The 26,968-nt window shown below is 34.2% G+C and overlaps 7 protein-coding genes, 1 long non-coding RNA gene and 1 pseudogene across 11 annotated transcripts; 2 read left to right on the top strand and 7 right to left on the bottom strand.

The window, feature by feature from the left end:
* Window positions 1–370: 370 nt before the first annotated feature.
* Window positions 371–4,456, bottom strand: LOC103870315. 2 transcript variants are annotated; one of them, XM_009148440.2, is made up of 11 exons: window positions 3,404–4,456; window positions 3,030–3,170; window positions 2,797–2,927; window positions 2,600–2,708; window positions 2,394–2,433; window positions 2,219–2,308; window positions 2,043–2,142; window positions 1,840–1,964; window positions 1,506–1,608; window positions 861–1,420; window positions 371–782 (listed from the first exon to the last, which is right to left on the bottom strand). In XM_009148440.2, the coding sequence occupies exons 2-11, from the start codon at window positions 3,145–3,147 to the stop codon at window positions 557–559; spliced, it is 1,602 nt and encodes a 533-aa protein (XP_009146688.1). In that variant the 5' UTR covers window positions 3,148–3,170; window positions 3,404–4,456; the 3' UTR covers window positions 371–556. The 2 variants fall into 2 exon arrangements, with proteins under 2 accessions (XP_009146688.1, XP_018514285.1); XM_018658769.1 differs by lacking the exon at window positions 3,404–4,456 and having other exon boundaries at window positions 3,030–3,397.
* Window positions 4,457–4,715: 259 nt separating this feature from the next.
* On the bottom strand, window positions 4,716–9,012 carry LOC103870314 (dihydroneopterin aldolase 1). Its single transcript, XM_009148439.3, has 3 exons — window positions 5,907–9,012; window positions 5,135–5,339; window positions 4,716–5,037 (listed from the first exon to the last, which is right to left on the bottom strand). Exons 1-3 carry the CDS (start codon window positions 5,953–5,955, stop codon window positions 4,842–4,844), a joined length of 450 nt encoding a protein of 149 aa, XP_009146687.1. The 5' UTR covers window positions 5,956–9,012; the 3' UTR covers window positions 4,716–4,841.
* A 245-nt stretch (window positions 9,013–9,257) lies between these two features.
* LOC103870313 (dihydroneopterin aldolase 1) lies at window positions 9,258–10,560 on the bottom strand. The gene is made up of 3 exons (XM_009148438.3): window positions 10,358–10,560; window positions 9,669–9,873; window positions 9,258–9,578 (listed from the first exon to the last, which is right to left on the bottom strand). Exons 1-3 carry the CDS (start codon window positions 10,404–10,406, stop codon window positions 9,380–9,382), a joined length of 453 nt encoding a protein of 150 aa, XP_009146686.1. The 5' UTR covers window positions 10,407–10,560; the 3' UTR covers window positions 9,258–9,379.
* A 324-nt stretch (window positions 10,561–10,884) lies between these two features.
* Window positions 10,885–12,918, top strand: LOC103870310. Its single transcript, XR_633391.3, has 2 exons — window positions 10,885–11,743; window positions 12,610–12,918. It is a non-coding gene; the product is annotated as an uncharacterized LOC103870310 (long non-coding RNA).
* A 577-nt stretch (window positions 12,919–13,495) lies between these two features.
* LOC103870311 (protein RISC-INTERACTING CLEARING 3'-5' EXORIBONUCLEASE 1) lies at window positions 13,496–14,794 on the bottom strand. 3 transcript variants are annotated; one of them, XM_009148435.3, is made up of 2 exons: window positions 14,638–14,794; window positions 13,496–14,308 (listed from the first exon to the last, which is right to left on the bottom strand). In XM_009148435.3, exons 1-2 carry the CDS (start codon window positions 14,744–14,746, stop codon window positions 13,692–13,694), a joined length of 726 nt encoding a protein of 241 aa, XP_009146683.2. In that variant the 5' UTR covers window positions 14,747–14,794; the 3' UTR covers window positions 13,496–13,691. The 3 variants fall into 3 exon arrangements, with proteins under 3 accessions (XP_009146683.2, XP_009146684.1, XP_009146685.1); XM_009148436.3 differs by having other exon boundaries at window positions 13,496–14,324; window positions 14,638–14,750; XM_009148437.3 differs by having other exon boundaries at window positions 14,540–14,729.
* Window positions 14,795–16,795: 2,001 nt separating this feature from the next.
* On the bottom strand, window positions 16,796–18,177 carry LOC103870309 (putative phosphatidylglycerol/phosphatidylinositol transfer protein DDB_G0282179). Its single transcript, XM_009148434.3, has 4 exons — window positions 17,976–18,177; window positions 17,703–17,804; window positions 17,283–17,443; window positions 16,796–17,019 (listed from the first exon to the last, which is right to left on the bottom strand). Exons 1-4 carry the CDS (start codon window positions 18,052–18,054, stop codon window positions 16,915–16,917), a joined length of 447 nt encoding a protein of 148 aa, XP_009146682.1. The 5' UTR covers window positions 18,055–18,177; the 3' UTR covers window positions 16,796–16,914.
* Window positions 18,178–18,731: 554 nt separating this feature from the next.
* LOC103870308 lies at window positions 18,732–20,345 on the top strand. Its single transcript, XM_009148433.3, has 3 exons — window positions 18,732–19,101; window positions 19,647–19,754; window positions 19,842–20,345. The coding sequence occupies exons 1-3, from the start codon at window positions 18,778–18,780 to the stop codon at window positions 20,151–20,153; spliced, it is 744 nt and encodes a 247-aa protein (XP_009146681.1). The 5' UTR covers window positions 18,732–18,777; the 3' UTR covers window positions 20,154–20,345.
* Window positions 20,120–22,441, bottom strand: LOC103870401 (MADS-box transcription factor 18). The gene has a single exon (XM_018658723.2). The coding sequence runs from the start codon at window positions 21,786–21,788 to the stop codon at window positions 20,727–20,729; it is 1,062 nt and encodes a 353-aa protein (XP_018514239.1). The 5' UTR covers window positions 21,789–22,441; the 3' UTR covers window positions 20,120–20,726.
* A 1,682-nt stretch (window positions 22,442–24,123) lies between these two features.
* LOC103870307 lies at window positions 24,124–26,964 on the bottom strand (annotated as a pseudogene).
* Window positions 26,965–26,968: the final 4 nt, after the last annotated feature.

Here is a 26,968-nt window from a genome sequence, read left to right as displayed (position 1 = left end):
AATACCAAAAACTATTAATAAAATAGCCAACCTCATAATTAAAAAAATATGAAAAAATTGCTTTTTTTTTTTTTTTTTGTTAAGAACAAATTGCTTAAGTTGCTTAAGGAAATTCTTGTTTTCTTTATCTCCTAGTAACTATATACTTTTTTCACACGCTAAAAATAGATATTTTTGTTAACTGTTAAATTAAGGATTTTAAATATATGAAAATATAATTTGGGCCAAGTCAACGAGATATAAAAGAGCGGTAATTTCTTTTTTTGGAACAAATACCTTTCAATTTCATTCACAAATGAAGGTTGTTTAGAATTTATTGTTGAACAAGTCAAATATTATCAAAGCATTGATTCTGAAAACAATAAATGGCTAGTAGAAAATGCTTATTTTGATTGAATTAAAAACACTTTATCAATGATATTTGGTTTCAAGAAAGACACTTGTAAACTTTGATGTATTTGCTGAAACACTTGTTGCAAATTTTAAAGTATCCAAATGTGTAACTAGAAACAATCTGATGTTTCCTATATGTTGTAGTATTTGGTATAAACTATTTTCAGGTCCTTCTCATCCATGACCTGATTCCGAAGCAGCGTGGTTTACGTTTTCTCTGCAGAACCGAGCTCTTAACTCCATTTAATCCGCTTGGCTTGTCGTCACTGTTCTCTTCTGTTTGGTTGAAAAGGGTTGTGGCTTGTGAGATTGTTATCCTAGTGACCTCAGGGGTTGTCGTAGGAGCTATTTTGTTGCCTTCTCTTGCAAAAGAACTTGATCCACTTCGCCTGTAAACAATTCTTAAAAGGTCTAAATTATTTAATCCATTAGCAAACATAACTTCTTGAAGTTCCTTAACTTTTTACCGATTGTTGTTGTTGTTGTTGTTGTGATGATAATGTGTGAGTGACGCTTCATCAAGAACCTCAGTGTTAGGACTTTGAGTACAAACTTTGCTGCTTGAAACAATCTCAGCTCTTTCTAAATGTAGCTTTGGTGACGATGAGGATGCTTCTTCTTCTTCTTCTTCTAAAGATGTTGATGATGTCTTATTATTATTATTATTATCTGTTCTGGATTTTCTAACCATTGTTATCACTTTCTCTAATGTCCCTAAAGCTTGCTTCACCTCTGGACTTATGCAGAAAAGTGTTTTACCATTGTAGGTCTTCCCAATGTAACTTTCATCCTCCTCTCCAGAAGAAGAAGAAGAAACACTTTTATTCTCATCTTCATCTTCATCATCACCACATTCTTCTTCCTCAATCTCATGATCATCTCTTTTGCAACCACTTTCATCTTGGCTATGGAACACATTTGTTTGGCAGATTTCATCAGTAGAATACAGAGCTTGACGTATCATAGTATACAATGGATCAGCTAAAACTCTCCTGTAGTCATCAGATTTAGCCACCGAACCAATGGTCTGTACACGTTCAAGCGAAACACCACAACATCACGCAACTGAAAATCATTAATTCTATGAACTTAAAAGAAAAAGAAAAAGTAACCTTCTTGAAAAGTTTGAAACCGTTGCCGAGGAGCTGCCTAGACACCAAATTTATTAAAGATGGAGGGACCAAGTCCAGCTTTATATCGATCTCCGATATGTATCTACAAAAGTTTTACAGTTATAAATAACGAAAAGTCCATGTCAAGTTTCTGGTTATATATGTTTTAATATTAATGTTCAAAGAAGCTGTTAGGCGGGCAACTAGGTGCTTTATAGGAGATTATTGATTAGCTTGACGTCCAGATCGGGTTTTTAACACCTAAACCGAATCGTTTAGTCCTGATTTACCGCTTAGGCGGACATCTAGAGTGTGACCACTCACTCACATTTACCTTAAGTAACTTCTCTCTGATGACACCTTTTGTATAGCAACGCCACCTACTAAATCAACCCTCACAGCATCCGCTGCTTCGTATACACCCTTCTTGTCGAAGTTCTCTACTTCTGATGCTGAGATCTAAAGATGATACTAACAGAGAGAGTGTTAGGATAGCGTCAAAATCACTAAGAAGACTAGGATGAACACAATTTTTACCGAGTTGAGTAGAATGATGACTAAACCGTCTTTAAAGTATTCGAATAAGAAAAACTGCAAAACAGCTTCTCTGTTTGCCATTGGCCACGGTACTTTCATCCTTTTCTTACAAAAAAAACATCATCAAAACCTTCAAATTTAGAAAGAAAAAGAACTTTGCAATATGTGAAACTGACCTCACTAAACATATTTGTTCATTGATCTTTTCCTTTTGCAAACTTTTAGTTTGTAAGATTCTGAATGCTGGAAATGCAGAGATTGGCCACCTGTAAGACATAGAATCCATTAGTTCCCATCTCAGATAAGTGAAACCAAAATACGCATAAAACAGAAGGAAAAAGACACTATCACCATTTCTCGTAGAGTGATGATTCCCATGATACACATAAACCTGCATTAAACACAGTTACAACCCAAATGAAACAAAACTAATATTACATGTTCTGGTTTCGGATTTGAGGGGATTATGGGTTTCGGCCCGCCCAAAACCTCCTAGTTATTTAAAAACAAATATTTTTTTGTTTCCTGTACCAGTTCAAACACTTGAGAAAACTTACAGTCTTGGATAGGGCCATCCATGTAACCTTCAACGAGCAATGTGTGGAAAGGGCTTCCTTCAAGTCCTTCACGGTACATAACACGACAGTCTTCATGATCATGTTTCACCTGTTAAAAAAGAGGATAATACTTTGCTACATTAGGACAGTTCTGTTTTCAAAGTAAAAAAATCAGAAATAAGTAAATGAAAACATACTTTCCAATCACCACGCGATGCTTCATTGGTTGATTGAGACAAATCTTGATCCTTTGCTGATGCACTCCTAAGCTTCTCAAGTATACTAGATAGATCAGATACTCTTTGATCCAATACATCCACAGTACACTCTGTTAAAAACAAACATTAACGCAAAGCAAAGAATAAAGCAGCAGCAACAGAGTTTTAGATTTATATAGCAAACACACAACAACAAGAACAGAAAACGAAACCTTGATAGAGTTGTTGTCTGATTAACGTTTTGAGAGTTTGCTCATTGGTGAGGTCGGGAGACGACAAGGTCTTGTCAAGTCTCTCTCTGTACTCACAGATCTCTCGTTTCTTCTCCATACTCACATTTCAATATTGAATCCCTTTTGAAAAATAAAAAAATAACACAAAGAATCTTCAAATCAAAGATTAAAAAACAGAACCAAAACCGAAAATTTCTGTTATTAGATATTTGATCCAAATCAATCAATCAAGGTTGATAAGAAGATCAAAGATCGTCCAGATCAAGAAGCTACAATAGGAGAACATCAAGGGTACGGCAAATTATAAAAAAAAAGGAAGCTCAAAAGCACAGCTAGCTCCTGATATGCGTTACCTACGAGACGGGAAAAAGAACGTGGAGGTGTTTTCTTTATATTCTTTCTCTCATTTCCTCGGGAAAATGCAAAAGGGAAAAGAGAGAAAAGTCTCAATTCCCAAAGTGAGTACAGTTGCACGCCCATTCGAAACGGATTGAGGTTTTTCTTTTGTTGACTTTTATACAACTTTTTTTAAAGGTCGGTTAAGTGTCGCTGTCAGTTGACTTATATCAATGAACCCTTCTGTTTTTTTATTTCCTATAAAAGGAATATATCTACTTTAAATGCAAGATGAACTTATGAAGTGTGATTTTAATGCAATCTATATACCAAAACGGAAACTGTTCTATTTTGAGTTATAGTCATTCACTTCACCATAATTATAGCACTGTTTTTGTCTTATTCTTGTGCCAAATCAAATGGGAAGCTAAGAAAAATACCCTTTTACAAAATCAGTTTGTTACTAAATCAAAAGTATAAGAAAACAATTGAATGCCCTTTTACAAAAAAAAAAAGTATAAGAAAACAATTATAGTTTTTGTTTATGCATGTAGTCATCCAACATTTATGTTATCTATTTTGAAACATGAGCCAACATGTGGTATGTTGGTCTGATTAGTGTGCTAGAACTTGTAAAAGAATATTGATTTCATAAAACTTGAACACATACCATAAATTACTTTGATTTTTAATAGGAAGCAGATAGAATGTGCATGAATGAAATTCTATTTTCAAATTGTGTGTTAGATGCATGAATCTACGTTTGAATCGATTTTATAAAAAGAGAAAAATAATGTCGAAGTTGTTTTGGTTATATGGATGTCATCTAAAAATTGTTTTGGAAGAAGTCGAGTTGGGTCTCTAGAGTATAAATCAGGTTTCCATATTATATTCTTTAATTGTCTTTGTTCTCATTCTTTGGACTTAGCTGCACGTTTTCAAAATCATATCCTATGGTAATGGACATGACCAGCCTAAAAGTTATATACTCAAAACAATGTGTTCCAAACTCGAGTGATAGGCCAAAAGGTTACAGATGTACCATGTTAAAGGCAAGGATGTGACAACTAACACCATATATAATGTTGGCTTATGTTTCAAAAGGTCAAAAGATGTACTTGTATTAAAGACTCGGAGGAAACAACTTGTTTTCAAATATTCTCATTCTTGTTACCAATAAGAAGCTTGCAAACACTATTCATTAACATATCTTTGGATCTCACTCAACCACCTGCTTGACGTTGTTGAAACTCTCCATCTCAGTACAATCATAATATTGATTTGTGTTGTTGTAGACTAAACAGAATTGTAATGAATAATTCTTGATGCTTGATATCAAAGAGCAAAATAATGAAAGAAAAATATGATAATTACATTTCATGGATACAATTCTCTTTGTCTGGACAAAGGATTATTGAACACAAACTTTAGAAGGATATCATCAGTTTCCTTGAATTAGTGTTTTTGCTGTCGGAAAATCTCGACACCTAAGTAGTCAATACCGCTCTTGATAAGTGCAACATTTGGCTTCACTAGCTTCACTTGAACAGCAGTTACCCGAGGAAACTTTTCAAGCGTTTTGGACGCGATGCGTTCCGCTACTGCTTCCAAAAGGTTTAGTTGTGGCCCTTCAACAATTTCTTTAGCTATGCTGCATAGATCATTTTCCCACCAATAAACCATAACTAAAGTTAAGACATGGATCAAAAAGTCTAAGTGGGTATATTGGTAAATGGGCAAGAGCTAACCTGAAAATGTCAACGTAACTGATTGTATCTGCTAAGTTGTCAGACACACCAGCCTTTTTAAGACTCACCCACGCATCAATGTCAACAAGAAACATCTGCCCCAATGTCCTTTCTTCTGCAATGACTCCATGGAAACCGTAAAACTTTAAACCTTTCAGTAACAGTTTGTCTCCTCCAGTTATTGGCAAATCTTTCTCCGATGTTTCTGTTCCAAGAAGTATATAGTAAAACTGCAAATAAGCCTAACACTGACGAACAAAATATATAGAAATGTTTTCATCCACATGTTCCTTGTCACAATCTATACACACAAGAGATTGCAAAAGTTAAATGACATGTCCTGAGATTTTGGAGACTATAGATGATTTAGTAAGGGTTTATATAATTTATTTTTTTGACAAATTTAAAACCATATATATGTAAATTTTTCCTACAATTTTGGGGACCATAAACAATTGTTTCACCAGCCTATGCTCAGAGAAAGCCCTGACCAGACACTATCTTTAATTACTTATTTTAAGCAAACATTTACTGTAATAAACTCAAACGATCCATCTTATTAGTCCCCATTAGAGCATCTTTAATGTATAACTGACAAATGAAGAAACCACCAAATTAAACAAAGGTTTTGTTTGAACAGTAAATCATTTCAAGGAGATAGTAATTCGAAGATTAGTTGAAGAATATCAGATCCAATCTTCATTACCCAACTAAGTCATAAATGTCCAAAAAAAACATTTGTTACTGACTTGTGATGAGATTTGGGATATACCTTGCGGTTCCAACGTAGCCGGAGCCGTCGTTTCAAGCGAGCTATACATATCTACTCCTCCTTTCACGGCAATGGATTTAAAGAACAGAGAGATAGGAAGAACTGAGTTTTCAAGCGTGAAGAGAAATGAAGCAGATGATAAGGGGGTGTAACCCAATGTTAGGTATTTTATAGGCCCAAAATTCAACAAACATTTTAATCATTTCACCAAACTCTTTCCACAATCATACAATGTGATATTCGTGTTTGGTGAATGGTGATCCAGCTATTCATCTATCATTACTACCCACTATAATGATTATATCGAGTTTTGTTATAGTACCGTATAAGTTTCGTACATTGATAACTAGTATTATTAATGAATGTAAAATATATATATTGTAGACTTTATAAATAAGGAAGATACGCTTGACATGCAAGAGATATAGACTTGGTGAGCAAGAGATATATTTGATACGTAAGAATGTAAACTTGATAGGTACGAATGTATCTATATATCTTTAATATGGTATTGATGTAATTAATCAGGCTGGTGGTGGGGGAGTAAACGTAAGCTCAAAAGAAAATGTGGATTCCATTTGCTATTTGGATTTCTTGATAAATTGTTTTTGGTAATACCATTTCTACCCACTAGAGAAGTCCTCGCTTAGCTTGTAAGTGATATCTAAAGGAGTAAGACCGCATTATGACACTTGTAAGTGTTAAAAAAAAAAAGGAAGTGCGAAGGGAGTTTTTGGTACGATTTCTCAAACATGGAGAAACTTTTGAATCAGAAATTAAAGTCTGTGTTTTAAACAAAAAAAAAAAATTAAAGTCTGTGTTGTGGACATAGAGTTTGTCTCCTCTTTTTTACAACAACAAAAATTAATGCATTCACACAGAGTTATATGATTGGCATAAAACTGTGTCATCAGACTATATATAAAGGCTTAATTACATTTTTGATACATCAATTGGTGAACCATGATGAGCGCAAAACTTAGATATGATCTCTTAAACATTTGATATTTCAGTTGGTGAAACATGATGAGCACAAATATTAGACATCATAAACCTGAAACATTTGATATTTTCTTTTTTCTATATGCACTTTTATTCAAATATAAAACAAATTTATCTGTTTCACAGAAAGGGCCAGTTTAATACTTTTTATGACACAAAAATGTTATTTTAGAATTTTGATGCAATTTATACTTATTTTAAGTTTAATATTAATTACGAAATGCAATTAATAAAAAAATAAATACATTCAAATTATTTTTTTAATCTATGTGAAAGTTTCAAAGTGACATGTAGAATGAGTGTTTTTTTAAGGCAACATATATTCAACTCTAATTTTTTTTTGTTGAAATGTTAACTTTATAACAACAAAAAGAATTGTACAATTTTTTGATCCTAGACTAAGGAATCAAAAGACATGGAAAGATAGATAAGAGTGACGAGCACAGCTCTACTTTTGCTAAAGAACAACAGAGAAAAATATGTAAGAAAACAGAGGAAAAGTAGCGACTAGAGTCAAACCGTGCGATCACAAAGTACTAGGCATCCTTTGCACGGTGTCAAATATTTTCAACTGTACATATCATGATGATTCAGTCCTCCTGGATACAGCATTTTCTTACATGCTTTTTATCTGAAACACGTCTCGGAATTTTTTTTTTTTTTAAACATGCCACAACCACATTTAAAACTATTTTTTTTGTTGCTAATAAACACTTCTTTTAATGAGTGTTAAATTTATTCAAGACAAAAAAAATACTTTTGTACAATGTGTCATTGTTTTAAGGAATTTGAATTTTTTAAATTATTAAAGAAAAAAAAAGTTTCATCTAGTAGCAAACTACACTCCCATAGCTTTGCTATATCGTCCGTTGTCATGTCTTCGTAGTGAGTCGATGCGGGTCCGGACCAGTTTGTCAATATACTAGACAATTTGAGTTGCGCTTTGTGGAGCTTCGCCATGTCTCCTATTGTTCTTCTCTGGCCATCGAGTATACCACAACCTGAAAGGTATATCGAATAAGAAATAAAACTGTGCTATCCCTTGTCTTGTCCATCACCAGATCAAGTAGCTCAGACCAGATAGTTGTGTTCCTCGCACCATCCAGCTTCGTAGTTAACTTCTGCCATATCGCTTCAGAATAGGGGCATCAAATTAAAGAATAAATGATCCCTCGTTTCCATTGTACCATTACAGAGCACACATGTTGCATCTCCCTGCGGGTTCCATCTCAAGACTCTCTCCCCCGTGGCCAGTCTATCTCGGATCGCAAGCCAAGCTATAACTGAAAATTTTGGAGTTGCAGCCGATAACCATACTCCCTGATACTAACTCACTATAGGACCTGTCAATCTCAGAACCTGTCAGGTCTGGCTAGTACTAAGATCTTTGTTGAAACTGTCCCCATTTCCTTTTCACATTCGAGTATCCTCATTGTGTCCCAGACCTTGGTTTTTCAATTTCAGAATATCCTTTTAGATAGGGATCAGGGTCTGAACCCTGTTGCTAAACGCTTTTCATGTTGTTATGAACGTATAATTAGGTATTTTTTGTTTTTTGGTAAAATATAATTAGGTATGTTGGATATATAAAGTGAATAATCATCATATATAGTTGATCTCGACACTGTTCTACAAGCAAAGATCCGGCTGAAAATATTTACAGTTGCATGCCCATTCGAACGGATTGAGGTTTATTGTTGGTCTTTTAGAGGATGAGGTTGTCTAGCTGTCAGTAAACTTTATTTCAATAGATACCAAAATAGAAACTGTTACATATTTGTGTAAATTCACTTCACCATCAATAGAGCATTTGTGCTATATTGTCTCAAACGGGAGACTACTAACGACATTTTGTGTGTGTGTGTATATACATGTCATCCATCATTTATTTTATCTATTTTTGAAACATAAGTGATAAGCCAACATGTGGTATGTTAGTCAAAGGCAAGGATGCGACAACTAATACCATATATAATGTTGACTTATGTTTCAAAAGGTCAAAAGATGTGCTTATGTTAAAAGAGCAAACCTTTCCAGTTTCGGAGGAAACAGCTTTTACTTTCAAGCATTTTAATCTCAAGCCTGCAAACACTTTCATTAGCATATTTGTGGATCTCACTCAACCACTGCTTGACGTTGAAGCTCTCCATCTCAGTACAGTCGCAAGGGATTCAGTATTGATTTGTGTTGTATGGTTTTCAGATGCACACGAAACAAACCGCGCAGAGCATATTGATAGGGACGAGTAATTTATCGGCTTTATCCGAATGTTGATTTTGCTTTTATAGTCACATTGTAATTCTCGATGACATTAACTGAAAACATTCTGAAACTTCTTGATGCCTAATATAAAAGAGCAAAAACTGAAAGATAAATAAGATAATTTCATTTCACCGGATACAATTCTCTTTGTCAGGACAAAGGATTTTATTGAACACAAAGTTTGGAGGGACATTCACCAGTTCCTTGAATCAGAAGTGCTTTTGCTGTCGGAAAATCTCGACCCCTAAGTAATCAATAGTGTTTTTGATAAGTGCAACATTTGGCTTACATAGCTTCACCTGAACAGCAGTTACTTGAGGAAACTTCTCAAGCGTCCTGGACGCGATGCGTTCCGCTACTGCCTCTAGAAGGTTCAGTGGTGGCCCTTCAACAGTTTCTTTAGCTATGCTGCAAATAATATAATTAGACATGAATCATCAGATAGTCTGGATCATGGATGTTTTATACAACCTAAGTGGTAGTGATAAAATAGCTAACCTGAAAATGTCAACGTAGCTGATTGTATCATCTAAGTTATCAGATAGACCAGCCTTTTTAAGACTCACCCACGCGTCGATGTCAACAAGGAACGTCTGCCCCAAAGTGTTCTCTTCTGGAATGGCTCCATGGTAACCGTAGAACTTTAACCCCTTCAGTACCAGTTTGTCTCCTCCACTCCTTATCATGTCATTCTCGGATGTTCCTGTTCCAAGAAATATATAATAAAAATTTCATATTTTCTCGATTTCACAAAGATATATTTTTTTTTAGTATTTTCACACGTTAAATTACTATAATAAATATATTGTTTTCTATAATTTTTAATATTTTTTATTGAATAATAATTTATTAAAATCATTTAATTTTCTTGAAAATTGTAAAAATATAAAAAAATCTATTTCCTTGAAACAATTTTTTTTCTGGAACTTCTGCCTTAGTAGTATTAGCATAAGGCTTTTTGAACAAAAAAAAATGTTTCAATGACGTCAGCACTAACATTTACTGTGATAAACTCAAAACATCCGCATTAAAATCCCAACTAGGCATCGCAATTAAACTAGCAAACCGTTAAAGAGAAACTAATACGACAATTAACTGAAGATACAGATCCGTACATCTCTCGAACTTCATAACTATCAATCCTTTTTTTTTGTTTGCTATGGACATGCAGTTTCAAAAGGACATACCTCGAGGTTCCAACGTCGCCGGAGCCGTCGTTTCAAGTGAGCTATACATCTCTTCTCCGTTTGCAGCAGTAGGTTTTTAAGATTAGATGAGTGAGAGAGAGATCGAGAGAAATCGGAGGAGATCAGTTTTAAAGGGAGCTGAGCTGACAGCGAGGATACGGTGGTGGGCCAATGTCAGATTTTGTAAGCCCAAAATCCGAGAAACAGCTATGCGTTTCACCTAATAATCACGTTAATCACGTTTTAATCTTTCTGTTTTGTCAAAATATTTTTTTTTTAATGTTTCTCCTTAATGATCCAGCTAATACTGTTTTATTTGTGACTATTTCCATTATTATCATACAGAATTAAAATAATTTATAAATGATCCATTAAACAAATATTATATTAATAAAACAAGTTATTTAAATGTTTTACTTAATTATTTATGGGCAAATCTCCAAAATAGCACCTTTCTAAGTTTATATCACAAAAATAGCACTCAAAAACTAAAATGACCAAAATAGCATTTTATCTTTTGAAAAATTTAAATTTTTTTATTTTAAAATTTGAAATCTTATCCCAAAACCTCACTTCTCAACTCTAAACCCTAAAACCTAAACTCTAAACCCTAAACCCTAAATTCTAAACTCTATATCCCACCCCTTGAGTGCTATTTTTGTGACTTTTGGCTTTGAGTGCTAGTTTGGGAACAAAAACTTGATTTAGTGTTATTTTGGTCTTTTTCTCATTATTTATTTGGGATGAGTTCTTAAAAATGATTGCGTTTATCTGTTACTCTCTCTTTTTATGAAAACAGAAGTTTTGAGATATTTATTCATTTTACAAATATATAAGTTTTTGTATTTTCAGTGTAATTTTTAATTATTTTTATCCATATAAATTAAGACAATTACTATTGAAACAAGGTTTACTCTTTTGAAGTTAAGTTACTAAAAAAATTTCTTTTGACATTGTAAAATTATTTTGTGAGGTGGGTGAAAATTTCAAAACTTCTACTTTTGTGGAAAGAGGGAGTAGTTAAATTGATAAAAACTAATGATTTAAATTGATATATTTGTCGGTTAGAGCACCATTATCGGGGGCTCTTAATAGGGTTTTCAGCTTAATTAAAAATAAAAAGAAAATGAAAAATAGCAACTAACACAAGGGACGTCTCTTAATTAGGCAACAGAAGAGACGGTTTTTGAGCCACGCGTCGCGGTGAAATCGTTTTGGGAGGAGACTTCGGTGGGAGAAAAAATCAGTCTCAAATCATCTTCTACTACGTTTGTCTGAGCCTTTCGGTGTCACGGTGAAATCGTCGTCGTTTGTCTGAGCCTTTCACGTTCGTCAAAACTCCAAACCTAGAAGGAGAGCCGCTCTCGCTCTCGCCGTTAAAGTCGGGTATTTCCTTAGGCCTTCTCCTTCTCTTCGATTTTGGTGGATTGTGTTTGCTCGGAATTGAGTTTTAAGAGTAATAATCTTTCTGAATCTAACTGGTGATTTTTATTCTGTTCGCCGGTGTATTGATCCTACTTCGATTTGATCTGATGAAATGTTATGGACAAATTTGTGACATTCATGAGTAGTTTTTCATGATCCTACTTCAATTTGGTTTCCATTACAGAGACAAAGCATAACAAAAAAAAGGGGTTTCTTGTTCTGATGTTTATGTGTTCTGTTCTGCTTTTTTAATCGAGTTTTAAGGTTTAATAAGTGGTGTTTCTGGTAAAGGTTGAGACTTTTTGAGTGGGTTTTGTGTTCTTAGCTTAATGGGAACAAGAGCGGGATGTAATAAGGAAGATTTTGTTGGTGGGTTTAGTTTTGGAGTTGTAGAACACTCCCATAAAGACGTTATGTTACCTTCTCATCATTATCATTCATATCCATCTCCTTCTTCTGCTTCCTTCTGTTACTGTTTTCTCATCTATGAGAAAATTATAGAATGTAAAATTTGTGGATGTTAAATCCAGGAGAATGTTAAATCCAGGAGAGATGGGAAGAAGCATGAGTTCTTCTTTTTTTTCGTAAAATAAGAATTGTTTTCATTACGAAAACTGCTTTAGCTCTCTGTGCATTTCTTTTACAATGCTGAATCTCTTGGTTTTAAAAACTGATCATATTGATGGTTAATTGGTCATTGATGGTGTAGAATTGTTTGATGGTTCAGTTATGCTGGCTCAGTTATAAAAACTGATCATGTGAATTATGCTGGCTCAGTTATATATTTATTTGGCTAATACTACTTTTATATATCATTTTCTTTGCAGAGGTCCAAGATGGGCTAGTGTTAATTTAGGTATCTTTATCTGTATGCAATGTTCTGGGATCCACAGGAGTCTCGGCGTACGCTTAGATAGAAAGAAAGAAAGAAGTGCCCTGAGCTTGAAGAAAACGTTTCAGACCAAGAACTACCGGTTAGTTCAATATCATTGATCAATTGAAGTTTTTTGATTGTGCATTATGGTAAAGTTTGTTGTAATGAAAGTGTTTTATATTTTTTTTTAAAGAACCCATAGTTAAGAGACTTGCAATAAACCACTTAAATGTTTAAATCTCTTTCTAAGTCTTTTAACTCATTTTTACACTTTAAAAATTATTAAAAACTAATTAAGAGACCCTTTAAGGGGTTTTGCAATTTGATTATTTGAACAGTTTCATTTCTTGTTAGTGCTAAAATGATTAGTCATCACAGAAAATAATATAAGTTACAAATGTTCTCTAGTTTGATGGATCCAGAATCAGATGATTTTAGCACAGTTCATTGTTTGGCATCATATCTATACTTGTTGCAACACCTTGTTCAGTGGTGTAATTAATCAATGCTAGTGGAGTATCTTAAGAGCTTCTTGGCGACGATACCTATAAAGGAGTTGCAAGAATATATCAAGAAAGGATTAGCTTCGACCACACCTGTTCATCACCGTTTACAGATAAGAGTTTCATTACACGAAGATAACTACAACCGCAGAAACTGCGAACTGACAAAAGTTAAGCAGAGAAAGCTAACGTTTTGAGCTTCTTGCAAGTTTTATAACTGAGTCTCTTTAGCGTTGGCTGTCTTTTATAAATTCCTAAGTTCTGCTATAACGTAGACGACTTGTAGCATACGTCCTATAGCTGATTAGTTAATAAGATCTAAACTTACAGTTGTCATGACTGTCTTGAGGTCTCAAGCTCTTACAGACAACAAAGAAAACAAGCCGGACATAGTTTTTTTTATTTTATTCAGACACTATTTTGTTCACTCATAACAACCAACAAAGAGATCAAAATGCACAAACTGGAACCAACCAAGCGCAAACAATCAAGTACTCAACAAGTATTGTCCTCCACGAACAACAACAACATCTCACTGCTGCAACTGATCATATACATTATAAATAAGCCAACCTTCAATAGCCGCAGCTTCGAGACGATCATTACCCCCAGCTTCATCCCACTTAGACTGAATCGAATCAAGCCTACTCATATCATACCAAAGTATCTTATGAGCCAACTCTCTCGTCCCAAGAAACTCAACGATAGGAGTCCCTCTAGCTTTCGCAGCTAACTTCCCAATCTCCAATGAGCTTCTGATCACAATCCCGTGATTCTCCTTAAGCAGAACTAGATCTTCCTCGATCTGAACGCCGACGAACGTGACGAACTTGGAAGCAAAGAAGCGGTAGAGATCCTTGAGGTGGTCGGTGAAGGGGTTGGGGAGGCGGAGGAAGAGGCAGAGGTTCTTGGTGCTTAGCTTCACGGAGGAGAGACGCCACTCTGACTTTGTGTTGATAGATTTGACGTCCCAGTAGAGGTCGAAGACGATGGCTCTATTACCGTTCCAGACGCAGTCTTCTAGGAGACGGGAGAGGTAAGGAGAGATGTCGGTTGATGGTTCGACGTCGATGGCTTTGGTTTGGATCCAGTAGCCATCGACCATTGCAAACCCTGGCCCATCAAAGTTGGCCATGTGGTTTGAAAACGCTGTAACCAATATGATCTGTTAGAGACACAAACTATAAAGCTATAAACATTGGTCTGTTTTGTATGAAAAACATCTGATGAAGCAGGCAGATAACAAGTTAAAATGAATCTCACTCATGTGGATGAACCAAGGGTCAACGAACCTAAAGTGCATTAATGGGTGTTTGCTAGAGGAACTAATTAAATCTATTACAATGTTTAAATTGACTTTTATGTGAAAAAAGGTGAGACCTTTAGAGAGAAGATGATCACTACAATGAAAGGTATCAGATGGAACGGAGAGAAGAGAGAAAGTTCAGTAACCAAACACAAGGAAGAGGAAGAAAAACCTTTTAGAGATTTCGCTGATGTCGTAAACGGAGAGAGAGAAACTGCTTTTGGGTTTCTGTCGGATGAGAGAGGGAGAGAGAGAGAGAGAGAGAAGACGAAGTTGGACATTGTCTAGAATGTGCGGATGTGGCCATGTGTAACAACCCATTGGGCTTTAGTGTTATGGGCAAGGCCCAGTTTTACTAAACCCATACTGTTTCGATTGTTTAAAGACTGGAAATCGGCCAATTCCTACATCAACAAAGGACCAACGGTCCCGATCAGTACATAAACATATTACCTGTGCGAAAATATACATCAACTACTAGAAAGTTTAATTTTCATACGCAAACTTTCAAAATTTAGTTTTATCATACATTGACTTAATTTCCGTTAGTCAAGCGTTGAGCTGTCGTTAACCAGTAACAGAAAATCGGCTAATTCCTACATCAACAGTGATCAATGGTCCAGATCAATACATAAACACTTCACCTGTACAAAAACATACATCAACTAATACAAAATTTAAATTCAATACATGAACTTTCGAAATCTGTTTTTAACATACACTAAAGCTTGACATGCGCGTCCGTGCGGATATTTGTTGTTAATTTTTTTATAAATTATTTAGTGACATTCCTAAATATATAAATTTTTGTTAATTATTATGTTCCTATACATAAAAACCAAAGCCATCCGGATCTGAAAGACCCTATTCGAATCTCACCCAAAATTTTATAATACCCGAACAAAGCATAATTTCAAAACCTAAAAAAATTTGATATCCGAAAGAACCAATCCATACCCAACCGTATACTTGATATCCATATCTTAATGAAGTAGTTAAGAAGTATAAAAAATGTAAAAGATATAATAAAACACTTAAAAATAGGTAAGTTCTGTTTTATATTTTTATAAGACATGCTGTCAAATTATTTGAAAAAAATGCAATTAATAAAGTAGTTAAGTTGAGTGAAAATAAGGAAAGAAAAGATGTAATAAATCTGTTAAAAATAATGTTAGTTTTATTTTGTAATTAAATTTAATAAAATAGATTTACCTAATTTCCACTAGTCAAATAATACCGAAAATAAATGGTATGTCATGTATTGATTAAGTAAAGTTTTTTATTGTATTATGTGATAATTAAACCATCGTACGTAGTAATTGACAGAGAGAAATGAAAATGTTTAGCTTATCGAAGAAATTCTCTTTTCTCTTTGTTCAATTTTGTCTTCTTTCATTTTTTTGGTGTTAGTGTTTTCTGTTGTCGTAAAAGTTGAAGAAAAAATTAAAGAGAAAAACTGACTAATAAATTACACACAAAAAAAATCGTTTGACATACATGATTTATTTTTCTCATTCAATTACCGCGTAATACAGTTTAATTACCACATAATACATTAAAAACCTTACTTAATCAATACGTGACAGACAATTTATCTTCGATATTATTTGACTAGTTGAAGTTAGGTAAATATCAAGCTTTAACGTATGTTAAAACCAGATTTCAAAAGTTCATGTATTGAATTTGAATTTTGTATTAGTTGATGTATGTTTTTGCACAAGTAAAGTGTTTATGTATTGATATGTATCATTGGTCCCTGTTGTTGTAGGAATTAGCCGGTTTTCTATTACCGGTTAACGACAACTCAACGTTTGACTAACGGAAATTAGGTCAATGTATGATAAAACCAAATTTTGAAAGTTCATGTATGAAAATTAAATTTTGTACTAGTTAATGTATGTTTTCGCACAGGTAACATGTTTATGTACTGATCGGGACCGTTGATCCTTGTTGATGTAGGAATTAGCCGATTTCCCGTTTAAAGACTGTGTTAAGTGTTGTTGCCTTGTTGGCATAAGAAACTTTTTGTTATGGTTCATTTCTTCTAATATTTTTATCTCAATTGATGATATTATGCGTTCAAGCAAGATTGTTTTCGTGGAGAGAGCTAGCTTAAGTGTTTTCACCGGTATCATCGCCTTCATATCCTTCATTACTTCAGACATGACACTGAAATTTACCGAATGTTATATACCAATTGTCCTAATGCAAAAGAAAAATATGAAGAAAGAGTTGTTTAGCCATTAATGACTTATGTTAGATTGAATAATATCAGTTATTTGTCTACATTTGACTTTAAAGGGTGCTATCAATGGTGCAGCAAGAGAACATGATAGAGAAATTTCAAATGTTTTTTTACCAAGCAATTTTGCTAAAGAGAATGGGTGTTTTTATACAAAGCAACTGGAACGATTCCATGATAAATATTCCAGCAAACAAATTAATATCTCTACATGTCGGCCACTGATGATCCAAATCCAATATCAAATGAGAATTTGATGCAGGTTAACTCCTTGTGCCCATCAAGCATCTTCATTTTAAGCGAGTATGGACCCTGTGAGAAATAAAAGGATTAGATTACTCAGAATCCGAATAAGAAAATGTTTTCTGTGAAACATATATATAATATATATATATATATATATATAATAAACTAATGATCATATCAAAGCCATTTTGACAAATCTAGGGCTCTAACTTCTTCCCTCCACTCATGACAGATACTACATAATAGCCTATTTGTTTTGTTATAATGAGCCTAATGAATAAAGGTGTCACAATATGACATCCACAATGGGTTCAAAGTAATATACTCACCGGAGGAGTATAACCGGGCATAACTTGCGAGTGTGCTACCGAGAAGTCTCCAATTGCGACAGGACAGTTGGTCTCATCACAAAGGTCATGTGTCTCAGAATGAATATGCCATCCAAAGTATGAAACTTCGATCACCAGCTTTCCCTTTGAGATCACATTGTCTTCATATATACGAAGCAAACACAAATCAAAAACAAAAAAAAACTTTGGATGCATGAACAAGGACAATGCGAAGACCATTCTGAGAACACAAGAAGTTGTAACATTTGATAACAAATATAGAGATTATTATAGAACAAAAAATAATTATAGAACAAAACATCAAAAGAATTGAACAAGCAAAGATCTATGTTTTATAGGTAATTCAATGTGTGCAAGCCTGACTATCAGAACAAGAAATGAAAAACAAAACTGATGTACCTGTGTTAGAAGCAAGGCTGAAAGTAACTTGCTCGCCTCGAGCAATAGGATAAGGCGATATATCAACTCCTTGAACCTTTACTTGATACTGTGCGTTATCATCTACAACCAAACACATTACAAATCAGATAGAGATTCTACTTCTTTTATCCAGAACTGGATCCTTGGTCACTATCTAAATCCTATCGAATTACCATAACAAACTCGATCAAACTAGAAGGTACAGTTTGGCAATCAATAGTCAATGAAGGACATAGGAGAATTAGTACATACTGCAGTACTTGATATCGGTGGCTCTGACAATCGTTGAGATGCACAGAAAACAAGAGATAGCGAGAAAAAATCTCGACATGATTGATTGATAGATTCTCGGAGCAAAAAATGCGAATGTTTTAGAGTTTCAGATGATGATTGGAGGACGAGAGAGACAAACAAGCAAAGAGACGGAACACAAATACGGAATCAGAGGATTCTCATTTCACAAGTAATGTCGGATTGATCTTAACCGTTCATTTAGACAGGTCTCTGACTCCTCTAGATAGACGGCTTAGATTTCGCAGTAAATCTAAGGGTACGGTAACCGCAGAGGATTTAGCAGTAAACAAATCGTTAGGTGAGAATTATTATCATTTATTTTTTTGATCAAGAGTTATTAACTTTTTAAACAATTACCACTTGGCACGAAAAGTAGTTGCAATTTGCCAGCTCAGGTTTGACTCTATTTATAATACAGCACATAAATAATAATTAATTATTTGAAACAAATAAAATCATTCCTTCTCTTTTCCTACACGAAATCTAAAATTTTTAACAAAGATATTTTCTCTAAATATGAATTAATTGACTAAAATTAATTCTACAAATTTTATTAATTAATTTTACTACTATCAATGTGAATTTTTTGGAAGACTGCAATTACGTGTTTTTCAAGCTATATAAAATATGATATGAAACATACTTTTCTTTTTGGGCCGCTGTGGTGAGGGTGAGGCCCATTACTTAAAAGGCTTATTTGACTACACGTCCTAACAAATCGGAGGGAGAAGACTCCGGTTTAGAAGTTACTCTCTGACAGATGGCTAGATTCCTCCTCCTCCTCCTCTGTTTCCTCTTCGCGGCGGCGCTGACGCCATCACTAACATCTGCCGGCGACGACAATCATGTCTACTCGCCTTGCTCAGATTCCACCGTCGCGGTCGGCGACGGATTCACTTTCGGAATTGCCTTCGCGGCGAAAGACTCTTTCCTTGGCACCAACCGTTCCGTGCAGTACTCTCCCTGCGATCGTCGCCGCCTCTCTCTCAACGGAAACTCTGAGCTGGCCGTGTTCAGACCTAAAGTCGATGAGATCACGCTCCTCACCATCAATACCTCTTCAAGTTCCTCTAGTTACCGCCCGGTTAGGTTCTCGTCTCTCTCTGATCTGTCGTGGTGAATTTTGGGTTTTGATTGCAGGTTCTGATCTATTGTTGATTGGATCGGAGTTTATATTCCCAGATTAGTTTGGTTGACTTAGAAAGTTAGCAACTTTGCTCTGTTGACAAGCTTTTTGGTAGTTGTCTGGTCGACATCTCTTGTTTGATAGAATCAGTTTTTGTCATCTGTAATAAAGGTTTTGGAAACTGATCTCTGTTCTTGGAGTGTCTGGTTTGTTTCTGTTTTGTTGTTTTAGTGATATTAGATGTTGAAAACAGAGTTTTGTCCTGACATATTCCTGTCGGCAGGGGATAAGCAGGTTAAGTTATGATGTGCATGATAGAATAAGCTTTTGTCAAATGTAATAAAGGTTTTGTAAACTAATGTCAGGTTTCTTTCTGTGTTTGTTGTTTTAGTAAGATGAGATGTTGTAAACAGAGTTTTGTCCTGTCAGATTCGCGTTGCTTAGAAGTAGAGGTCTTAGTTTACAAAGTTACTGGTTTTGATAATGATACTTTGTGATTACAGGATTCCTCAAATGGGTATATGGTAGCGTTCGCTGGTGCAAAATACGCTGCGAGATCAGTTCCAATTATGGTTGCGGACAACGATCACGTCGTCACAAGCTTCACCCTTGTAATTGGATAAAGCCTCATTCATCTTATAGTAATTTCTACCTTTATCCACCTTTGTTTATCTTTATTATCTTGGTTCAATGTCCAGGTTCTTGAGTTTCAAAAGGGCAGGCTTGAGAACTTGTTCTGGAAGAAAGACGGATGCTCCAAATGCACTGGAGACGCGAAGTTCGTGTGCCTCAACAAAGAAGAATGCGCAATCAAAAGACAAAGCTGCACGAACCAAGGAGGACAAGTAGATTGTAGCTTGGGGATCCAGTTGGCGTTTTCAGGCACGGATAAGCATTATACCGCGTTGAACTCTTGGTACGAGGTTGCTAATCTGAAGCAGTACTCGCTTTATGGCCTCTACTCTAATCTTAAGGATTCACTAAGCAGCCAGTTCAGTAACATCTTCTGATGAGTTTCTTTCTCCTTTGTGTGTTGTTTACTTTTGTAACTTTGTATTATTTGTCTCCTGCTTTTGTGTGTTTAATTCTTTGTCTCTTGCTCGCATGATTTTATGCTATATATAATATATATTCTGTATTTTATTACTTGGATTGTAACTTTTCATGAAAGTTAATAGTCAGATATATACTTGGAAGTTGAATTTTTTTCTTTTAGTAATATCCAATGTCTTTTATAAATAACACTCAAATGTTACATTTGATAAATAACATGTCTTTCACGAAAATGTATAGGTAGTGTACAATATTGTTTTTTTTATAAGTCGTTTAAACGTTAGAAAAATAGATATAAGCGTCTGACTAAAGTCACTAAACACTAATATTTTATAAGGCGTCTGACCACCATCTAGTGATTTTTTGAACATTGGACATCATGGTTATTCAAAATATCAAAAGATAATAAAGATCCATAAATCCAAAAGCATACAAACACAAAACATAATCAGGAAGCAAAAAAAAAAAAAAAAAACAGGCAAACATAGTTTCAAAGAAAATCATACCAAATTTAAAAACATAATACATTTCTACAAATCTAGAAATGTATTGTTAATTCCCGGGTAATCCATAAGATAACTAATATCAAATGAGCTAGCACCAACAATACCTTCTTCGGCCGTTGCTCCATTTGCTGGTGGTGGTGTCTCTGGCCAAAAACCAATATTGTTTGCGTTGTTGTTATTGTCAATGTTGCTTCGTTCCTCATGGCTCATGAAATCATAAGGGTGTGGGTGAGACACTGGGCCAAGAAAATCAGGGAAGGCCAACGCTGGTGGAAAAGCCGGCGCCATCTCCATATTATGGTCTCCATTGCTACTACTTTCTTGATACGGATGATAACTTTGATAACATCCAGGGTCTGGAGTGTTGTTGTTGTTGTAAGATGCCATTTTCATCATGATTTGTTGTTGAGTTTGAGGGGAAGGTTGCTTCAAAGATGGGAAAATCCATTCATCCATCAAGTAGTAGGTTTGCTTCTCCTTTGAAGCACCAATGCTAGCCATGTTCATCTCTTCATAAGTCTTCCTAGCTCTCTCATATTCCTGGCCGCCTCCTGTGGTGGTCCTAAACTCCTTGACCTGCTCTTCAAATGGATACACCGGTGGATCGCGAAGAGGACAATGCTGAACAGAACCTACCTTCTTCCTTAAATGCATGATGGCGTCCTTTGAGAAAGAGATCAATGAATAGATCTCCTTCACGTCAAGATCATCAAGTTTAGGGAAGCTGCTTAGTTGCACCTTCAACTGATCCATCATACACTCCATGTTCTCCTTCTGAGTCTTCCTCAAACTCTCATGAACCTTCCATGTCTTCTCCTTCAGATACGACTCCAGACTCGTCTCATTCTTCTTCTTCGTGAACGCCGGCAAGGCATCGAAGTCTTTGAGGAGGTTACGAGCCGCCTCAGCAGATGGCCACACCATTGGCTCAGCCTCTTTAGGGGAGAACATAATCAAACAAGCTTTTACATCACATAATGTTGATATTTCTTTTACCTTTTTCACTAACCCCGACCTCCTTTTCTTCAAAGTTATTGCTCTTGATTTTTCATTTTCCATCAACGCAAGTTTTACCTTCTTTGTCATGATTGATCACTCTTTGAGTTTGATCTCTCTTTTTTTTTTTTTTTTTTGGGTTGTGTGAGAAGATACTTCTTTTGCAGATTCTTTTATGGTAGAAAAAGAGAGGATGTTGAGAGTTTGTGATCAAATATAGCACACGCCAAATTAGTGGTCATAGTCAAAATAATTTTAACTAATTTGTTAACAAGAAGACCAAACTTTATTTTATGTCAAAGATGGGAAACCAATATAATTTGTGACATAGTCAATCCAATGAATTTATTATCTATTAATAATAATTAATACATTCAATAATATGTATTTATGATTTCTAGTAAAAGAAAAATTTCCACAATGGTTATACCTTATATATTAATTGAGAAACATTACAATATTGTTTTGTAGTCACGTGTCACCATGAGAATGAAATTCAGAATTCTTAGAAAGATAGGTCGGTCCATCCTAACTTATATTATACTTTTTGTTAAACTAACTATTAAATTGATAAAAATGTACAAAATAATATTCTCGGACTTTCCTTAAATAAAAGCTATGAAATTGCCTAATATGATTAACATATATATGACAATTAATGATTATGAATAACAAATATTTGATAATAATTTTGTATCTTAGCTCTTTTTTGTTTAATTTTATATTAATAAAAGATATTAAACAACCACATTAACCATATAATAAACAAAATTAATTTTTTTCTTATATGTTATATTTTGAATTTTTAAAACAACTATAAATTACTAAAAATGTTAAATATCTCACACTAAAATTTTGTGATCAATGGTTTAACTTTTGTTTTGGTAATAACAAGATATAAATGATCATAAATCGTATGAATATGAGTTTCATTTACTAGACATTCATATTATATATTAATATAGTTTAAAATTAAACTATATAACATATATAAATAATTTAATATGATAATTTTGAAATTTGTATTGGAAAAATATTGAAACCTTAATATTTAATTTTGAAATTGGCATTCAAAAAATCGCACATTAATTTTTTTTTGTTTATCACATGAGTATGAATTGTCAATAATAAATATTTATATTAAAATATACTATATATCTATGTCAATGTCATTGAAATTTAGTTATATACCATATAAAATAAATAAAATGATTGTTTTGATTTATTTACTAAAATAATATCCTAAATAAATAAGATGTATTTTTATTTATTTATGTGTTTACTCTAATTTAATTATATACATAATACATAAATGAATACAAAAAATAATAACATATAAAAAATATTTTTATTTATAATATTCATCCCGTGCAATTGCGCGGATCTTAATCTAGTTTAATTTGTAAACAAGAATACATAACTTTAATTTATGTTCGAAAGATATAACTGTTGTCACCGAATGCATGTAATGATATTTAAAACTAACAAATAAGACATTTATATGTATATATAGATATAAAGCAAAAATGATCATTATTTTTTGAAGCTAAATCATCTTAAACAACTAAAAATTTAAAAAGCATTGATATAATCCTTGTGATAGTTTAATAATGACTCGTAGTTGGAAAAACTATAGTAGTGTGTCAAATTACTCTACTTCACTCTCTTTTTGCTTCCACCTAGATCTCGTAATGCCAATGTTCAAGAAAGCGCAAGAGGATAATCAAGGTGACCTAACGCGTACTAAACGGACGCTTAAACTATTAGTTAGGTGGTTTAGACGTTCATAAATTATAAAAATATAGTAAATATATGTAATATTTTATGTTAATATCATCATTTACAAATAATAAAATTTATATTTATTTATTTTCAAAATATTTTACATTATAATATATTTATTATATATGACGTTTTAGAAGAATTTTTTTGTTTCAAATTATTTGACGTTTTCATTTTTTTTATGTAAAATTTATTACTAATTTATGTTAGATGACTAATGATATTATAGTTTTTATTTTATTATTGGTTAAATTATGGTTAGGTAAACAATTAATGATGTTTTTTTTTAGAAATTAAATGTTTCTTAATCTATGTGTACAATTCTAAAGGGTCATATATATAGAGTAATAGATTATATACTATTATAATATTATAATTATCTCAGCTCGTTTAGAAGGTAATCATCATGGTTTTATAAAGCCTAATGTCTAGCACCTGCCTAGACGGCTGCATAGAACGCTGTCCCGTCGCTTTCTTGAACACTGTCTAATGCTTCTCTTTCCACTTTACAGTATGTTTTTTTCAACTTTCTAACTTGCAAAAATAGAAAGACCAATATAGTTTTTGTGTTACCGGTTGATCTTAATCTAACCTTGTTTAATTCGACATGCTTATATACTTCGACACACAACAACAAACGATAGAAAAAAAAAAAGAAATATAGCCCCAACATAGATAGATACATGAAATAATATACTAAATTTCTTATTTAACCCAAATATTTGATATTTCCCCAAACTATCAAATAAAAAGGTGGTTCACAAGAAAACTCAGCTGTAATAAGTTGAAACACAATGCTGGTTTGATGAAAGGGTTTCCAAAGAAAGAATATATTTGCAAACTACAAAACTCAGTTCAACGTAACAGAAGACGCCTTGCCTGAGGAGGACTTGGTGGTGGCACTTGACCTTGAGCTGGCGGACTTCCTCCACCGCCACCGCCACCTCCACCTCCGCTTCCGTTTGTCTGCCATGGTTTAACAACAGCAAGAACCACAACAACTATGATGATGATGAGAATGATAATGGCGTAACATGTCCATTTACGGGTGTTCTTCTGGTAAACCCGAGCGGTGTGTAGTTCCTCTGTTCCGCCTCGAATAAAGGAGCTAGCTCGGCCCACGTGGCTCTCGATGTCATCTAACTGAGCTCCCTGGTGCTCGACCAACACGGCCATGTCTAGAAACACTTGGTGAAGCTCTCTGAGATTTTTCTCAATGTCTTTAACCGCATCATGCCTTTCTTGGATCTCGTTAATGGTGTCTAAGACCCTTCCTCTTCCTTGTTCTTGTATTGTTTTGCAACACCCGAAACAGAATTAACGAACTTTTTTTTTTTTTTTTTTTTTTTCTTTTTCAAAAAAAAAAGTTCGTTAATTCTGTTTCGGGTGTTGCAAAACAATATAAATACAATTGTATTTTGAGATTTAAAAATTGCACACAACATCACATATCCATATGTTAATGAAGAAAAGAGACCAAATCTCAATTTTACCGCTGTTTACCTTCTTTACCGTTTATATCAGTGTTTCAAATTTATTTTCAATCAGGATTTTCGCGGTAAAAAAAAAGCCAATGGAATAAAACTATTGAACTAACCTGTAGAAATGAGTCGATCCAAAGTTTTCTCGTCAGGATTCTCGCCGGTGACGGTGAAGTACCTCCTCTGTACAGTTTCTCTATACTCAGACGAGATAACCTCCCTCAAGCGGTTAAAACTATCCATCGAGTCCTTCAACTTCTTCCTCAGACCATTGAGAAGAGACGTCCGGGTACGATCCGAGGAGGATCCAGGTCCACAGCCAGGGAGGCTCCGGTTAGCAGCATTGGATCTATCAAGCGCCTCGAGCTTAACCTTAATCATCTTGGCCTTCTTCAGAGCTACACCAACGTCACCGTCCATCTTGGAGCGGAGATCTTTAACAGCTTGAGCATTGGGAAGTGTCTTGCTCTGCTCGTGGGAGGATTGGAGTGTGTCGTTGACACGATCTAGTTCCTTTAACTCCTCTTTCACTGACTCAACGTCTTCAAAGAACTTGTCGAGGTTCACTCCCGCCGGGTGCGCCATCTGAACGCCGGTGCCTTGAGGAGATGGTTCTCCGCTGCTGCGGAAGCGAGTGAACGAGCTTGAGAATAGATCATTCATCGTAAAGAGAGAGAGAAGAAGAGATTCAGATCCAACGGAAAGTCGTTATGATTCAACTACACGGTTTATTTATTGAAGAAGGTATAGAGAGAAAGAGAGGAAAAGTCTATATGAATTATTTAAACGTATTAAAAAAGTTTAGGAGGAAGAGGTCAAAAGAGGAGGACTCAATGGTTGACTTTGAAGCTTCCGAGTAAGTAACGATGGCGGCTACGGAAAGGTGAAAGCGAAAGTGTGTGGCGTCTAAGTATGGTAAGCTGATTGAAGTAGTACAACGCACGGTTACTATATTCAGTTCAGATTGAAATAAAACATCAAAACATTTGTCCAAAAAAAAATCAAAACATATTTTATAGAGAAGGAAGGAAAGAAACATTTGTCCAATAGCATTTTTTAAAATTTTGTCACAAAAATTGTCTTCAAAAACGAAAATGTCTTTTTATTTTAAAAAACTTAATTTTAATTTTTAATTTTTTAAATTTGATACTCTATCGCTAAAACTCATTTTAACTCTAAACACTAAGTCTAAATTAGTTAATCCTATGGTAAAAATGTTTTAATAAAATTTATTTTGTTATTTTCTTCATTTTGGCTACTTTTATGAAAATAAACTAAAAATGGATATCCTATAAAATTTCCCTAAAATTATTCCGAAGCCTATTTTTCAGACGAATTCTTAAAATTAAAATATGACAAATTTGTTGATCAAAAAAGAAGAAGAATATTTGATTATTTTTCCTGCTATCAGCAAAACGCTGCGTTTGTCATATATATCCACATAAGAACTAGAAACCTAAATTTCCAGAAGACCAACCGTCAAAGCTGGCCCGAATTTAAGCCCAAAGACAATCAGAAACTAAGGTGGGAAAGATGAGAAGAAGATGCAACTTCAAACTTTAGCTCATAAAATTAACTATAGAGAGGAGCATCAGGAGTAACGAGTTTCTACTTAAACATTGAAACAAAATCAATGTCTTTTACATACTAATTTATCTATAAGAGATTGAACACAAGTTATATTATTGTTTTTTTTTTGTTCAAACTGGGCTTTTCATTAAATTAAATAATAGAGTTTAGAGCCCAAAGAGCTTATTTAGCCAAAGTATAGCTTGGGCATTTTGAGATCTTGAGACAAACACAAATTTAATAGACTTAAATGAAGATGAAATGAGGTAAATATCTTGAAGAACGCCAAAAACTGAAAAAAAGTAGATATCTTGAAAAATGCCAAAGACTTTCAGATTTATATGTCGACGGTTGATTGTATTGATCAAGACCTGCATATCTGATAGGATTTGGATGGAAACCATTCCACGAGAGAGAGAGAGCAGAGGTTATAGCCGC

Source organism: Brassica rapa, chromosome A05 (genome assembly GCF_000309985.2).
Source record: "Brassica rapa cultivar Chiifu-401-42 chromosome A05, CAAS_Brap_v3.01, whole genome shotgun sequence".
Classification (NCBI taxonomy): domain Eukaryota; kingdom Viridiplantae; phylum Streptophyta; class Magnoliopsida; order Brassicales; family Brassicaceae; genus Brassica; species Brassica rapa.
Note: the sequence above shows the minus strand (reverse complement) of the source record. Positions and strands in the feature narration are given on the sequence as shown.

What these genes read in the sequence shown, in the direction of transcription:
- LOC103870309 (XM_009148434.3), bottom strand. Translation starts at nt 18,054, where the DNA reads ATGTCGAGATTTTTTCTCGCTATCTCTTGTTTTCTGTGCATCTCAACG. An exon ending in CACCGATATCAAGTACTGCA is followed by an intron (nt 17,805 to 17,975) that starts GTATGTACTAAT and finishes GTTTGGTTGTAG; the next exon opens with ATGATAACGCACAGTATCAA. An exon ending in CAGCCTTGCTTCTAACACAG is followed by an intron (nt 17,444 to 17,702) that starts GTACATCAGTTT and finishes GTATATATGAAG; the next exon opens with ACAATGTGATCTCAAAGGGA.
- LOC103870314 (XM_009148439.3), bottom strand. Translation starts at nt 5,955, where the DNA reads ATGTATAGCTCGCTTGAAACGACGGCTCCGGCTACGTTGGAACCGCAA. An exon ending in GGCTACGTTGGAACCGCAAG is followed by an intron (nt 5,340 to 5,906) that starts GTATATCCCAAA and finishes TTCTTGGAACAG; the next exon opens with AAACATCGGAGAAAGATTTG. An exon ending in AGTTACGTTGACATTTTCAG is followed by an intron (nt 5,038 to 5,134) that starts GTTAGCTCTTGC and finishes TGATCTATGCAG; the next exon opens with CATAGCTAAAGAAATTGTTG.
- LOC103870315 (XM_009148440.2), bottom strand. Translation starts at nt 3,147, where the DNA reads ATGGAGAAGAAACGAGAGATCTGTGAGTACAGAGAGAGACTTGACAAG. An exon ending in GAACAAATATGTTTAGTGAG is followed by an intron (nt 2,143 to 2,218) that starts GTCAGTTTCACA and finishes TTGTAAGAAAAG; the next exon opens with GATGAAAGTACCGTGGCCAA. An exon ending in GTTTCAAACTTTTCAAGAAG is followed by an intron (nt 1,421 to 1,505) that starts GTTACTTTTTCT and finishes GAACGTGTACAG; the next exon opens with ACCATTGGTTCGGTGGCTAA.
- LOC103870308 (XM_009148433.3), top strand. Translation starts at nt 18,778, where the DNA reads ATGGCTAGATTCCTCCTCCTCCTCCTCTGTTTCCTCTTCGCGGCGGCG. An exon ending in GTTCCTCTAGTTACCGCCCG is followed by an intron (nt 19,102 to 19,646) that starts GTTAGGTTCTCG and finishes TTGTGATTACAG; the next exon opens with GATTCCTCAAATGGGTATAT. An exon ending in TCGTCACAAGCTTCACCCTT is followed by an intron (nt 19,755 to 19,841) that starts GTAATTGGATAA and finishes TTCAATGTCCAG; the next exon opens with GTTCTTGAGTTTCAAAAGGG.
- LOC103870311 (XM_009148435.3), bottom strand. Translation starts at nt 14,746, where the DNA reads ATGTCCAACTTCGTCTTCTCTCTCTCTCTCTCTCTCCCTCTCTCATCC. An exon ending in ATCAGCGAAATCTCTAAAAG is followed by an intron (nt 14,309 to 14,637) that starts GTTTTTCTTCCT and finishes TATTGGTTACAG; the next exon opens with CGTTTTCAAACCACATGGCC.
- LOC103870313 (XM_009148438.3), bottom strand. Translation starts at nt 10,406, where the DNA reads ATGTATAGCTCACTTGAAACGACGGCTCCGGCGACGTTGGAACCTCGA. An exon ending in GGCGACGTTGGAACCTCGAG is followed by an intron (nt 9,874 to 10,357) that starts GTATGTCCTTTT and finishes TTCTTGGAACAG; the next exon opens with GAACATCCGAGAATGACATG. An exon ending in AGCTACGTTGACATTTTCAG is followed by an intron (nt 9,579 to 9,668) that starts GTTAGCTATTTT and finishes TATTATTTGCAG; the next exon opens with CATAGCTAAAGAAACTGTTG.
- LOC103870401 (XM_018658723.2), bottom strand. Translation starts at nt 21,788, where the DNA reads ATGACAAAGAAGGTAAAACTTGCGTTGATGGAAAATGAAAAATCAAGA.